General features: G+C 41.3%; 2 protein-coding genes across 3 annotated transcripts in view; both read left to right on the top strand.

The window, feature by feature from the left end:
* mllt11 (MLLT11 transcription factor 7 cofactor) overlaps window positions 1-4,439 on the top strand; it is a 6,184-nt gene extending 1,745 nt beyond the window's left edge. The window contains exons 2-3 of the mRNA XM_080443008.1: window positions 1,422-1,613; window positions 2,060-4,439. Coding sequence (XP_080299134.1) covers window positions 1,434-1,613; window positions 2,060-2,146 — 267 coding nt within the window. The 5' untranslated portion in view covers window positions 1,422-1,433 and the 3' untranslated portion in view covers window positions 2,147-4,439. The remainder of the gene's footprint in view (window positions 1-1,421; window positions 1,614-2,059) is intronic.
* Window positions 4,440-5,667: 1,228 nt separating this feature from the next.
* LOC308095993 (GA-binding protein subunit beta-2-like) lies at window positions 5,668-14,869 on the top strand. 2 transcript variants are annotated; one of them, XM_080443229.1, is made up of 8 exons: window positions 5,668-6,733; window positions 8,073-8,180; window positions 8,347-8,514; window positions 8,896-9,090; window positions 9,924-10,041; window positions 10,191-10,370; window positions 10,905-11,023; window positions 12,161-14,869. In XM_080443229.1, exons 1-8 carry the CDS (start codon window positions 6,731-6,733, stop codon window positions 12,494-12,496), a joined length of 1,227 nt encoding a protein of 408 aa, XP_080299355.1. In that variant the 5' UTR covers window positions 5,668-6,730; the 3' UTR covers window positions 12,497-14,869. The 2 variants fall into 2 exon arrangements, with proteins under 2 accessions (XP_080299355.1, XP_080299356.1); XM_080443230.1 differs by having other exon boundaries at window positions 5,670-6,690.
* The last annotated feature ends 131 nt before the right edge of the window (window positions 14,870-15,000 follow it).

The following is a 15,000-nucleotide window of genomic DNA, read 5'->3' as shown; positions in this document are numbered from 1 at the left end:
TGGTGTTTTTATGGTGTTTTATGTCTTCTCTGACTATTTGGAGTTTCTTCCTGGAGGCTGAAACCTTGAGGGTCAAAAGTGCCAATAGAGAAACAGGGGCATTGTGACATCACAATGCCATACCCTCCCCCTCATTATCATAACACAACAGGTGTGGGCATGAGGAGGAGGACCCTTAGGACAACCTTTCCACTCTTGACACAAGATACAATCTAACTAGAAAAAGTGCTCCTCGGAGCACAGGTCCCCGCCAGGTCAGGTAGGTTATTGTGGGCCAGCAATGTTCGGAATTCACTAATCAGGAAAATCTGCCTCCTGGTGGCGCTATAACAGGACTATGTGAAAAGGGTAGCATTTCTTCCTCGGCCTAGTGGGAATGTGCGTGCAAAGTTTCACGGCAATCGGACGCTGCGTTCATGATTTGAGGCATTTTGTTCAAAACGGGCCACTCCTGCAAACTTTAAATGCCAATCTTAGTCATTCAGGATGGAATATGAAAAATCTGACATATCCGTGTTGATCACATGACTATAGATATATTCTGTACCGATTTGCGTGATGTTTGGACAACATCTGTAGGAGTAATATCAAGAAATGTTTTTTGCAAAGATCGGCCTCCTGGTGGCGCTATAAAAGGCCAATGTGAAAAATGCCGGGCAGAGGTTTTTCCTTGGCCTCTAGGGAGTGTGCGTGCAAAGTTTCATGCCGATTGGTCCAGTTGCAGGTATAAACACGAATCGGTCTGTTATAGCGCCACCATAAGGCCGATTTTGGCATTTCTTCCTTGGCCTAGTGGGAATGTGCGTGCAAGGTTTCACGGCAATCGCACGCTGCGTTCATGATTTGAGGCATTTTGTTCAAAACGGACCACTCTTGCAAACTTTGGAAGCCAATCTAAGCCAATCAGGATGGAATATGAAAAATTGGACAAACCCGTTTGGTTTAATAACGATAGAGATACTGCGTACCGATTTGCGTGATGTTTGGACTTAATCTGTAGGTCTAATATCAAAATAATTGTTTTGCAAAAATCGGCCTCCTGGTGGCGCTATAACAGGTCCATGTGAAACATTTGGGTCAGAGGTTCTGCTCTGGCATCTAGGGAGAGTGTGCACGGTTTCACGTCGATCGGGCCAACGATGCCGGAGATTAGGTGTTCACAGACGGACGGACACACTGGCGGACACACTGACTGACTGACGGACGGACGGACGGACAGGGTGCAAAACATAGTCTCTGCCACGCCTTCGGCCTGGCGGAGACAATAAATAGGCTCATTGTTATGGAAGTTGCTGAGCTCATGCATGTCCCCTGGAGGATGAACCCTATTGACCACATTACATTAACTCCAGTGCTATTCTTAGGCCAAAATTACCATTTTGTGGGACTTTTACATTTATTCCTGTTTATTTACATTTCAGACATTGAACAAAATGCTGGAGAAGTCCAACAGCCAGTATGATTCCTTTCTGTTCTGGAGGCAGCCCCTCCCTGCCCTTGACCTGTCAGAACTGGAGGACTTGGGAACTAATGCCGGCAAGTTAACCAAGGGCAGCCAAGGAAAGGTTAAGAAGACCTCTCAAATCAGGAACCTCAAGTACCGGGAACCTGAAGTAAGCAAACAAAGGGTTGTTGGTTTTGGTGCTGCATTTTCGGTATATTTAGGGCTCTAGCTGACACTGTTATTTGGTGATGGATACGATGTTTGACCCCTGGGGCCTGTTTCACAAAGGCAGAATTAAGTCGTCAAGGATGTAAGACAAATCCAGTTTTGACTAAGCCTACTCAGTGCAGCCTGGCTTATTCTGTTCCACGAACATACACCCTCCAACATTGTCATTTATCCAAGAAGATGGGATTGCATCTTATCATGGGTCAGACCTTAATCTTACAGTATTCATTTAAAGTGTCTTTGTGAATAAGAAAAAGGCTGCAATAATGAACATGCATGTTGTTGCCTACATTTTCAAACCTCTAGCACTTTTCAAACCTCTAGCACATACTGTACACGTGTGTATAGATATATAAACGATATTCTGATTCTGTGTTTCCCCTTCAGGCTGAACTGCCAGAGTATTCGTCCTTTAACTATTGGAGAGCTCCCATTGCCAACATTGAGTCTCTGCTGGAAGACCTTCTGCTGTAGAACCCAACCATCACTCCTTCTTGCCTGGAGACCTCGTTTGGATCTAATGACAACGGCCTTCTGTTGAGGATCTGCGCTCGATCTGTAGTTACTCATTATGACCCGTTTCCCAAAATAATTCTTGGCACTTAGGCACTTCTTTGTTGCATTGTTTACAAATGGAGCTGCTCTGAACCTGTCTGATAAATTTTGGAAACCAAGCCCCGTAAAACATTTAATGTGAAGGATATTATTCGGTCTACCAGAATTAAACGTATTATTATTTATAATGAAGGAAAATTAACATATTGATAAGCTAATGTGACACTGAAAGACTTCAGGACAGGTTTGACATTTTCTCTGGAAAATAGTGAATTACCCCTTTGAATGGCCTTTTCAGTTAAAACAGTACACACTATATGGCATACACTATATAGTATATGCCTCCCTGCCCATATTGGTCCATTTGTTTTAGATAGTTAACCTAGACCAATAATACTACAGCCAACAATCCCAAGTGTGTGCCTAAAGCCTTATTTAGGGTAGGGTTACACATACCTGTACGCGTCTAAAGGGGAGACGTGTCAATTAGCCATGTTGTCTTGCATGTTGTGTACAGCTCCGGTTTTTCCTACGTGCGAAATGCCTGCCAAGTGGGGTTAACCACACGCTTTTTTCCTATTGGTTGATGTCCAGTTGTGAACAATGTTGAACCCAACCTTTTGCACCCATAGACTGGAGGTGAACATGCGCTGAGGCCTCTGACGTGTGATGGTGCCCATATGACGGTGTTGCTTGCCTAAAATAGCTGACATATTTTCAGCTTGTTGATCGGCTATTTTGGGTGTATATATTAAGCATAACTAATGGAAGCTAACATTCAATATTTTAAGCAAAGCACAGATGCAAACACGATTCAGTGATGTGATTGGTTGAGCATACAACCATTCAGGTTTATTTAACTGTTTTTTACACACAAACTAAAATCTCATCTTTCAACATTGACTGATGCACAGGATGTGACTATAATGCAACTATTATTGGTCACTGAAGTTGTGTATTTATAATATAATGTTGACATATACTTGTTAAACGTGTATGTTGGTTTGTATGTAAAGGTTAGATAACCCTTGGATGAGTTAAGGAGTTAAAAAAAAGTTATAAATTAACTTTGACAGTATGATATTCACTGTCTCTGTGCTCCAAACTGCCTTGGCGAATGTTTGTTTTGTAACGAATTCTTTCACCCATCCTATCATGTCAGGTGTGTGATCTATTCAATGCCATCGACAGGAGGAAAAGTTAATTATGAATTATTCAACAGCTAAAAGAAAGACAAATCTCTTTTTATTCGTTACTTTGTCTTCCACCTCTGGGTGTGGTTTGGAGATAAGATCTTTATTGTAGGGAGCATTTAAACCTGGATTTGAAGCGCTTTGCATTATCAGATGACCATGGCTAAACCACAAATGCGTTTCTGTCCATTCCCCCCCCCCCATTCCTTTAAGTTGCCTTGTTTTTTTTACGTGCACTGAGTCACCTTGCCTCAGGCACATTCCTAAAATATATTTATTTATTTATTTAACATGCTGCTGTATTAATTTCACCATGAGCATCAAAACTGCTGCAATGGTTGATGGGAAAATAGCGGACTTGGACTTTAACCAGTTCAGTCTTATGCAAACTTGTGATTTACACTTTTATCATTTATTTGATGTTCTTATCCAGGGTGATTCAATAGTTGTGTTTTGTGTCTTGCTAAAGTACACTTTGACAAGACCGTTGCGCTTCTCACAACCAGACCGCCTATCGCCTGATGAACCGCCGATCTGAACTCGCACTAAATGACCCAAGTCTTAAATCACAGAAAATTTATATTTCACCAGTGTGACAATTTCCCCTTGTTGGTCACTTTTGTTTTTCATATATTGAGTTTGTCTGGAGATATTTTTGAATGTTAAAGTAAGGCCTGATTAATTGTGGCAACTTATAACTAACTTTGTTTTCTTGTGTGGTTCCTATATAAAGTGCAGTGTTTCTGACTAATATTTTTAGTTTTGTGCTCTCGTTATAGGATCGCTAGGAGAGGACATGATAGGAATAATGTTAACACTGAAGCTTTAATAGAAACACAGCAAAACAAACTGGATAATTTGATCAGTGTTGACACTGGAAGAGAGTATGTGAACGCTTTAAACTGTGATTGCGTGATATTGCACACAGTGGCAGAGAAATACTGTTGAATCATGGGTTATCAACTCGTCTGTCATCATCATGACCTGTCTGGAATAAAATGAAATCCTAAGTACAATAACTTGGTTTGGCTCATGTTTATTGAAGTGAATGTATGTGTGATGTTTTAAGTTCAACCGATATAAAAAAAAATTGGGACATTCTTGACATCGGTATTGGCAGTTTATGCAGCCAATGTTTCCCCAATTTTACCCTTTTAAATTTGTTCTAAAATAGCCAGTCTACAAGCTTATGTGTGTATGGCTTGTGAGCTTATTTTTGAAAATATAAAAAGCATTTAATGGTCAGTTTAGGTGTTTGAAAATATCGCCACCCTGTTAACGTCACTGTTCCTGTGTGGTATACTTAAGTCCAGGATTCAAACCCAGAACTCCCTCATGGGTAACCTACCATCCCCTTTGGCCAGGCAGGGGAGATATTGCGCTTATGATGAGCTTTGAGGCAGGGCTACTCTGTGACAACTACAGGCTACATCTTACTTTGTGATATTATTTGGTTCTAAGAAAACTTTTTTGGGTAAAACAAAGCTCTATATTCTGATAGGCATGAAGGAAAAAATTATTCACTCACTTCTTAACAAAAACCTGTGATGTGACAGATAAAGCTGATTCTGTTTCTTATACACTGTAGCAGTGGTTCTCAAATGTTTTAATTTCAAGGACCCCAAGTTTGGCATGCATTATTAGGTCACGGCCCCCCCCATAACTCAGAGGTACAGATCTGTAGGGTCCAATTTTGGTTCCTAACTATCAATCATTTCGCTGGGGACCCCCTGGAACCCCACTTTGAGAACCACGGCACAACTCTACAGCAATGATGGCTATCGTAATATAGAGATATTTAACGCTTTAACAACATCGTATCAGTTATCATGACTCATGAAGACTAATCATGATATTTGGTCAGTTGTTTGTGTTCACTCTTAGAATAAACATGAAGCAAGACAATCATAACAACCTCAGGTCAGTTGTTATGGTTGTCACAGTTGTTTGTGTGCATTATTATAACAAACATTAAGAAAGACGGGATGGTCTCAGGTCAGCCTTTTGTTTTCAGTTGAACTGGGGCAGTAGCAACTGATCTGAAGTCAGCCTGCTTGTGTTCAACTTCAGTCATAACACCCATGCATAACACACGTGCAGCGCGACGGTCGTAACAACTGCTCTCAGGTCAGTTTGTATTCAGTTGAAGTGAGGCGGTCATACTTTTTCTTTACTTTATTATGGATCCTCATTAGCACTTGCCTAAGCATGGCTTTATCTTCCTGGGGTCCGTCACACCCAAATACACATCATACACAACAACATACAACAAACAGACAATAGTTCACCTACCAAAATAAAAAAATACATTTCAGAAATTTACAATTTTACAATATTGTACATTTCATGATACAAGGAGAAAAGGGTTACCCTACCTCTTACAGTTTAACAACAAATCACACTTTTTTTTCTTCTTCAACCTACCAATATCAAATTAACTTCAATAACAAAGTTCAATCCAATTATATAATTATGGTTAAACACAAATCAGTCAAGTTCATGAAATATTGGAGGATATTGTTTTACCATCATTTTGAATCCTTCTTTTGTATTAGTTTGAATAATACAACCTGCCCATGAATTCCACCTTACAATAGCTCCAGTAAGCAGTGGTGTAAAGTATCTAAGTACATTTACTCGAGTACTGTACTTGAGTACAATTGTGAGGTATTTTTTCTTTACTGGAGTATTTCAAATTCTCAGTACTTTCACTTCTACTCCACTAGCTACATCTCAGAGGCACATTTTGTACTTTTACTACATTACCCACTTCAGCTCTGTATACATTTCAGCTATTTTCATAAATATTTTTATACATTTGAAAACTTGTGAAATGGGCCATTCTGTATAATGAGTACTGTCTACTTTAATTACATTTTGATGCCAATACTTTTCTACTTTAACTCAAGTACATTTTGAATTCCGGACTTTTAGTACTTTTTCCACCACTGCCAGTTAGTCATAACAACCGTTAAACCAACCACACACAGATCCATTCCATAGCACAGGTCCCAGGTCAGCCGCTGGCTGAGCGCATCGCTCAGCGCAGTGCCCGCCCACGGGGAGGTTAAAACACATTTTCGGTTTCCACCTCCGGTGTCGCGCTGCAGCTGGCTGCCATCTTTGTACCTGCAAAAATAAACAAAACCAAAACATTCGTAACATTTTGAAAACATCATTATCGTCCCGCGGTTCGACTCGTTAAAAAAAAAAGAGGGGGGACGTGGACTCAGCGCCTCGTAGCCTGGAGGAGAACGACTGCCAGAGGAGGTAAGAAACTCCTCTAGCTGGAAGCTAACCGCATGCTAACATGGTAAGTTAGCCGTTTGGGTTATGTTGTTGCGATGTTAGTTCCTCGCCTAAAAGAACAGATCTACAAGGTAGCCTTGTAGATCTGTTCTTCTGTTTTTAGTCTCGAGCGTCACCGAGGCTTTCTTTTTACCCCCGAGGAACACGCATTCGCTCCGGGGCGGCGGCGTGGTGGTGGTGGTGGCGACGACCCCGTGCATTTAGACAACAAATGACGCGCTTTCACCCGAAAACAGTGTCGACCTGACGCTTCTCAGCGCCAGTCCCACTGGATAACGTGTCATTTTAGCGAATCAAAGTTCCACAAAATGACATAGCTGTTATGTTAGCCTTTAGCATTAGCATCGAACCACAAGAGAGAGAAGTGGCAACAACAAACCCCCCAGAAGCCCCGCGTCTCTCAGCAGCACGACGCGTCTCCCGCTCCGAGATAAAAATGTGCATTTAAGGGCTACATAATACAAACTAAAACCTCCCGAAATTAACTAAATATCTGTTAATTAAACCCTTAAATCCACCAAAGACAGTTTGTCGTGGTGTGTGAGGACCAGAAAAGCCACACATTAACCGGATGTGGAAGTAGTTTGGTGTAAAATAGGACATTTCTTGTTCTGACTTCCCCCGGAAAACCCGACAACTTAATATCAAACGGTTTCCTTCCTGTCTGATTCCTGCTAACGCTGTGGAGAAGTTTCAGAACATTTTTATTTAGTGTTCTTTTTTTTATTTGATGTAATTATTTGCGGTTGAAACGCGCCACATGGCGGAGTCTGTCTGTCCTCGGCGAGGCCACTAGTAAAATGGCTCCTCGTCTTCCATGAAAAATATAAAGCCTCGTCTGTCTGTGTCGCAATCACAACAATAAATAATATGAATGTATGAAGTAAAGTCTTTAGTAAAGAGCTACAATGAGGGCTGTCAGTGGTGGAAAGTAAATTGTGTACAGTTTTTAAGTACAATTTTGAGGTACTTCTTTTATTTGATTTAAGTATTTCCATTTTCTGATACTTTATTACACCACTACAACCACTACATCTCAGAGCGAGGCAAATATTGTACTTTTTTCTCCACTACAATTATTTACCAGTTACTTTAGATTAATACAAAAAAATCATGTAGGTATAAATAAATAAAAAGTATAAACCATATTAGTTATATGTACTGATAAAACATCTTGGTCATTGTAAAACTGTATGCTCTTATAAACTAAGCATATACAATCATATTCATTATAAACTCTCACACTAAGTATAATAACATCTTAGTTATTGATGTAAACCTATGCGTGACAGTATATTATAAGCTATCTTAGTCATGTTGTGTCATGTGATGCGTCTTCTTAGATGTCGTTGGTGGATTTGGGGAAGCGTCTTCTGGAAGCAGCTCGTAAAGGACAGGACGATGAGGTCAGAAACCTCATGGCCAATGGAGCGCCTTTCACAACTGACTGGGTAAGATAATATTATTTATGTCACAACTTACTGGGTACAATATTATTATTATTATTTATGTCACAACAGACTGGGTACGATCAGGTTTTGTGTGTTAATTCAATGTCATTTGTTGAAGCTTTATGTTTTTGTATGAAATATGTTATAGAAATTCTCTTTTCTCTAGTTGGGAACCTCTCCCCTCCATCTCGCGGCCCAACACGGCCATTACTCTACAGCTGATGTACTGCTCAGAGCAGGCGTCAGCAGGGACGCCCGTACCAAGGTAGACAGGACCCCTCTGCATATGGCTGCCGCAGATGGACACAACGCCATCGTAGAGCTGCTGGTCAGGGTAGGTCAAGGGGTTGTGTGTGTAATGTCATATTTTTGAACCTGTGAGGAATGAATACAATGACAATTATACATTAATTTAATGAGCTGAAGCCTAGATAATCCGTCCTTTGGTCCTCAACTCTCTCCTTCATCCTTGCCTCTCTCGTTCTTTGGCCCTCTACCTTCATCCCCCTCTCTTCAATTAAGCTTTATTTGCAGGACTATAAAATGTGTGTTGATAAAGCAGGTGCTAGCCAATCAAGTCAACACCAGCAGATTTTCTTTATTGATTTATTTGTATTCATATGTGATCTAACCAACAGTCTATTATTGTGTAGTCAACTCGCTGTCTCTCTGTCTGTCTGTCTGTCTGTCTGTCTGTCTGTCTGTGTCCATGCAGAGTGGTGCTGACATCAATGCTAAAGACATGTTAAAGATGACAGCTCTCCACTGGGCAGCTCAGCATGGTCACCAGAAAGTTGTAGAGATGCTGTTGAAGCACGGAGCCGACGTTCACGCTCTCAGCAAGTTTGATAAGACACCGTTTGACATCGCAATGGACACACAACATTCTGAACTGATGTTACTGCTTCAGGTAACAACAAGAACACTACAATAGAATGACGAACAGTAGGCCTTATCATCACCTGCTGTACATAAGAGACAATTTTATTAACATTGAGACTGCACCCACAGATACCAGTTGCATGTAATCAAATCCCAACAGATCACCAAACCTGTTGTTTTGCTGGTTTCGGTTCCTTCAACGTCCTGTGTGTAGGCTGGTGAGGCGCCCCCGAGGGAGATGCTGGGAAGTGAAGCCAAAAATGTATGCAACCTGTCGTGCGTGCAGAGAATAGCAGACCTACAAGCTTACAACTCAACATGGATGCACTGTGTTTTGAGCTTGTAGGTCTGCTATCCTCAGCCATTCTCGGCGTGCGCGACGGAGCATGAATTAGGTTTGAGTGTCCGCTAGGCGAGATGCAGTGCCGTGGTCATGCACCGCTCCCTCCATGTGGTTTGAAATCGCTAGTATGGCTTACACACAATAGAAGCCAAGGAGTATATGTTTCAAGAGGGAGAGATCACAGTAAATATCCTAAAAACCTTCTTCCTCCGCAATGGGAAAAACGCAGCTTGAAGTTTGATGGAAGTGCTGTGACGACTTTTCCATCGTGTCTTATGAGCGGTCGGGTTCTTCTGGAGCCGACCTGCGTGCGCATACTGGTGGCTAGGATCTATAAAGAAACTGAACACATGGATAACAATGTCCTTCACAACCACCTGATCCCTAAACAGAGATCATCCCATTGTTCTAATGTGAGGAGATCAATAAAATAGTGTGTCAAAAAAACAAATCAAAGTAGACTAGTCTATTGTGTACTACTTTGCCAAATGTTGACATTGTAAATTGTTTGTGTCTAGGAGGGCATGCAGAATCAGGTGAACCTGAACATAGGCAACAATTCTCCACAACCTCAGTTCATCATCCAGGGACTCAACTGTAATCAACTACAACTGTCTGACCTCCTGCACAAGACAGGTACACATGCACACACATTTTATTTACTGTGTGTGTGTACAGTATATGCTCTGACTGTGTGTGTGTATACATTTACTGTGTGTGTGTGTGTATGTATGTACTACGTGGCTATATATTCACTGTGTGTGTGTGTGTGTGATTACACATAGGTGAGTCAGAGGAGGCGATAGCCGTCAACTCTCTGGACTCCAACAACATCCAGCATACAGCTGTGGTCAACGAGCAAGGTCAGAGGGTCATCACCATTGTAACGGACCAGCACGGAAACCTGCAGACCACCGGGGGGGTTGGACAACCGTTCTTTGTTACCATGCAACACGGGCAACAGAGTATGACATGCACACACACACACACACACACACACACTCACTTACTCACTCACTCACTCACACACACACTCTACTGCGAGTTATGTCAGCAATATAAATCAATACAGCATGATGAATCAATTAGAGCCCAACCGATGGCAGATTTTTGAGCCCGGTCCCGAGTCCTAGACCACAGATTACTGATGTTCTGATCAATATTTTGTCAAAAAGTGCACAATGTATGAATCAATTTGGAAAAGTTCTACTTTGAATAAAGTTTACATTTGACAACATTTAACTTATAAGCAAAACAAAAACTAATGACTGTCAGATATAAAACAAACGTATACCGTAAAATGAACAAAATTGTATTTAACCACTTAAACATTATAAAACAATCGATCTACAAGCTTACAATGTGTCATGTTGCGACATACAGTCACATACATACATTCATACGACAAAGCTGTAAAAGAAAAAGAAAAATATATATGGTAGATGATTACAAATATTATAGTACTAGTATAAGTAAGTATAATTTTTCTTTTTTCCCAGTGCTGGCAGTTCCAACCAGTCAGGTGACAGAGGAGGTGGTGGAGGATGAGCCTCAGCCCCCGCCCCCCAGGAAGAGGAAGTTGGAAACAATAGCCAATCACAACGATGTAGAGAACACGGTATGTGGTGTCATAATAAATATAGTCTCTCTCGAGCCAGACTGTTGTTAACTCACACCGACTAAACTTTCTGTGCAACAGAAGCGCTATAAATCAGTAGGGAGTAAAGTGGATGTAGTATTACTACAACTACTACTTCCTCATGAATCAAATCTGGGTCCTGGAAATTTTAGACATTTCAGAACCATTGACATATACGCATTAGGCCTGTCCCCGACTAAGGATTTGTTTAGTCGACTCTAATTGGCGACTAATTGCCAATAGTCGACTGGCAGTCGACTAATAAAAATAAAAAATAAAAAAAAGTTTTTTTTTTCTCTTTTTTTTTTTTTGGCCAAAATACATTTTATTTCAAAGGGCCAAGTCTACACAGTTTGTTTTGTCTCCAGCAGAGTTTCTAGTGTCTCTATCTCTCTCTGGAAGAGGTTGCACATGAACTCTGCAGCCGCACTGAGGCGCTCCAACACAAACAATACCAATACAAAGACGAGGAATAAGAAGAATAAAGTGGAAGTTACGTGTGGTTGCAGGTGTAGACTTGGCCAAAAAACAATTAAAAACATTTTTGGCCCTTTTTTTTTTTTTTTTGACTAGAGTCGACTAAGAGACACTTAGTCGACTCGGACCCCCCGCGACTAACCAGTCGACTAGTCGACTTAGTCGAGGTCAGGCCTAATACGCATTAATTACAAAAGAAATCAGCCAATGAAGACAAGCTGACCAACATGGATTTATAAATAAGAAAAAGAGGTTGTGCATCTAGTACACATATCAAAAATAGGAATTGAAAAAATCCCCAAAATGTAGCACATCCCCCAAATTTCAATTCAATGGAGGACAAAGTACTCGCATTTCCACTTTTTAATTGGTGTGTGCCTGTCTATTTTGTGTATATGTCCGTTTGTTTTTGTAAAAAGAAAAAAGGAAGCAATCCATGTATATGAACAGAAATGTATACTCCTACCCTGTGCTTCACAATAAAAAAAGATTTGAAACATTAATTGGTGTGCCAATAAAAAAGTCGAAATGTGAGTATTTTGTCCATTGATTTGGGATGTGCTACCTTTTGGGGATTTTTTTTTCAATTTTTATTTTTCATATAGATTTATTTAACTCCTCTGCCTCTCCTCTCCTCAGGATTCCCTCCAGCGTCAGCTGCTGGAGGCCAACCGTAAGGCTCAGGAGTATCGCCAGCAGTTCCTCAGGAAAGAGCAGGAGGCAGAGCAGTACCGCATCAAACTGGAGGCCATAACGCATTCCAACGCCACTCACACCAACGGAACCATGACCCCCGGCAACGGCGAGGAGGAGGTGGTGGTGGGAGGAGAGGACGAGGAGGAGGAGGTGGTGGGGGAGATGGTTGAGGAGACGGAAGGAGAGATGGTGGTCTTACAGGAAGGAGGGATCATCATGGAGGGAATGGAGGGTCAGGTGACTCTAGTGGAGACGGAGACCACGGACGTCAGCTCCTAACGGTGTTGTGGCGGGGTAGTAGTGGGAGGAAACGACAGATAATGACACATAACTAAGAGAAGGATGAAGAGAGGCAGGGATGAAGAGAGAGAGGGAGAAAGATAAGGGTGAGGGAGAGGGAAGTGGAAAGCAGTGAGAACGGAGGGATGCAGAGTGAGTCTCAACCTTTTTCATTTCAAGGACCCCCTAGTTTGATATGCATTAGCCCACACACCCCATTTGATAGAATTTGTATGTCTCTGGGTGGGACTCAGTTGATTTAACTGTACACATCGAACCTTACGGGTCCGTTTGGTTCCATTTGTACACTCAGAGATGCAGACCCATAAGCATCCATTTGGACCCCCGACATTGAGAAACAGTGGGCTAGATGACAATGAATGAACAGATTGAAGGAGGGAGAGGGATCAGTTTTGGTAGGTTTGTTTTAATGTGAATAGTTGAAACTGCAGAATGAGTGGATGAAGGAGAAAGAGGAGTTGACGGTAAATGGAGGATTGAGCTTTAAAGAGTTGAGGTGTTTTTTTGTACTCTTCAAAATGGCAGTTTGGACTGAATAAACGTCCCACCTGGTTCGATCGAAACCAAAACCAGAATTCCTGTCTACGAGCTTCGGCCGGAACGCTTGTGGCGAGTGAAAGAGGGGAAACGGAAAGGGAGATGAAAGGACTCCGGGAAGAGAAAACGACAGAACAGAAAACGAGGGATGTTCGTGCTCCCGTATTCATACCATGACCTCCACTTCCTGTTGTTTTGTCTTTACTGAACTGTCAGGACATTTACGTTGGCGAATTTAAACCGACACCCTGACGGCCTCCTCTGCTGCCGTTAGTGGCTTTAATATATACAGTATATACATTTGCTTCAAGTTTTCCCGTTTCGCTTTCTTAAAGCTGCAATCCTTAACTTTAATACCCTACCCTGCGTAAGCGGCAACATTTCTACTGCTGAGCTGCATGTAATACAGAAAGCTTGTTTGGACTTAGGACTGAGGATAAATTGTTCTTGAGCTTCATGCAATTCCACTTGTCAACCAGTAGGTGTACCACCCGACCACAGGGTCTAAATGTCTCAATAGAAGAGCAGGTATTAACCACTTGATCCCTAGTGTCCCTATTCTGGGACGGCAACAATAGCAGAGATGACGTATAAAGATAAGATGATACATAATAAAAGTAAGGTGTAGCAAAAAGTTTAAAAAAAGAAATTGATTTACTCTTTCACTGCCAGGAATTCATTAATTCATCCGTCTCCGGTCCCCTTGCCAGCGATAACGGCGATTTTACTGTACCTTTTGAAAAATCATGGAATATTCTCCGTGACCTCCGTCCTCACGGAGATCGCCTCATTACACGCATGGGGGTGTCGTATTATAGGGGAAAAAATTGGCCGGTTGGGATGCTCCTTTCTAGTGCTATGGCCGTTTGAATGTGGTTTGTTTTTTGATAAACAGCAGAAAAACGACAGAAAGCCGAGAAACTTTTACTTTTATAAATCCTTTAACATGAAAGGTGCCTAGATTTTTTTGTTGTGATCACGTGATATCTGGGTGTACTCTTCTTCGGTAGTACTTGGATCATTCATAGGCTTGAGTTAAAAGCAAAGTCATAAAAGGGTATTTTTATGTTTCCATTATCTCATAAAACCTCAGTAATACAGAAATATAACCTCTAGTGATGCTGTTCAATGTGTGCCTTCATTCATGTGCAGCTTTATTGTTTAGCGCTCAAAGAGTCATTGATTTAATTTTCTCAAGAGTCTTGTCCATTTCATCCCGCGTATGCGCCATCTTCATATGAGAAACCTTTCTCGTGAAGATCTTTAGCCATTCCTTCTCCCAGGCCTAGAGCTCAGCCATGGTAACATATTCTACCATACAGATTTGGCAAAATAATGTTTCATTCACTAATACAGTTAGTATTAGTTATTTTAGTTATTTTAGTTATGGGTTGCAGCTTTGAGTGAGTCTGATGCAGTCTTTGGAGTGCGACGCCAAAAGTTTGTTCTTAAGTTAATAATCATGTTTATTAATGTTTCATGGAACTCTCCTTCTATGAAGTCATTGTTGGAACATTACGTTTGAAAACGCCATAACATGATCAACTCTACAGGAGTGACGAATGTTCAACACGACCTCACCTGGTCGCGTCTCACATCCTTCCATCCATCCTTCCTTCCTTCCTTCTCTTCAGTTGGATCAGGGAGCTGTGAGTTGAGTCTGATGGTTATTTTTATAAACTCAGCAGCAAAGCAAACCTTTTTTATGTACATATAAAGTTGTATTTTTCTAATTGTATCTTGAATGCTTCTTGGGGAAGGGGGCTTGGTGGGTGCCTGTGTTGATATGAAATATAAATTCTCGTTTTGTTTTTTTGTAATGAATGTCTCTTGTCTTTTGTAATAGACTTCCCCCAGATATGGCTTTATTTGTACACCACCTTATAAGTGTTATAAGTCTTGTACTGTTGACATACAGTATGGGAGCTGCTGACCAAAACACTCTT

The sequence above is a fragment of the Gymnoscopelus braueri genome, assembly GCF_963280865.1.
Source record: "Gymnoscopelus braueri genome assembly, chromosome: 11".
Taxonomy (NCBI): domain Eukaryota; kingdom Metazoa; phylum Chordata; class Actinopteri; order Myctophiformes; family Myctophidae; genus Gymnoscopelus; species Gymnoscopelus braueri.
The sequence above is the reverse complement of the archived record's forward strand: the minus strand, read 5'-3'. Positions and strand labels throughout refer to the sequence as shown.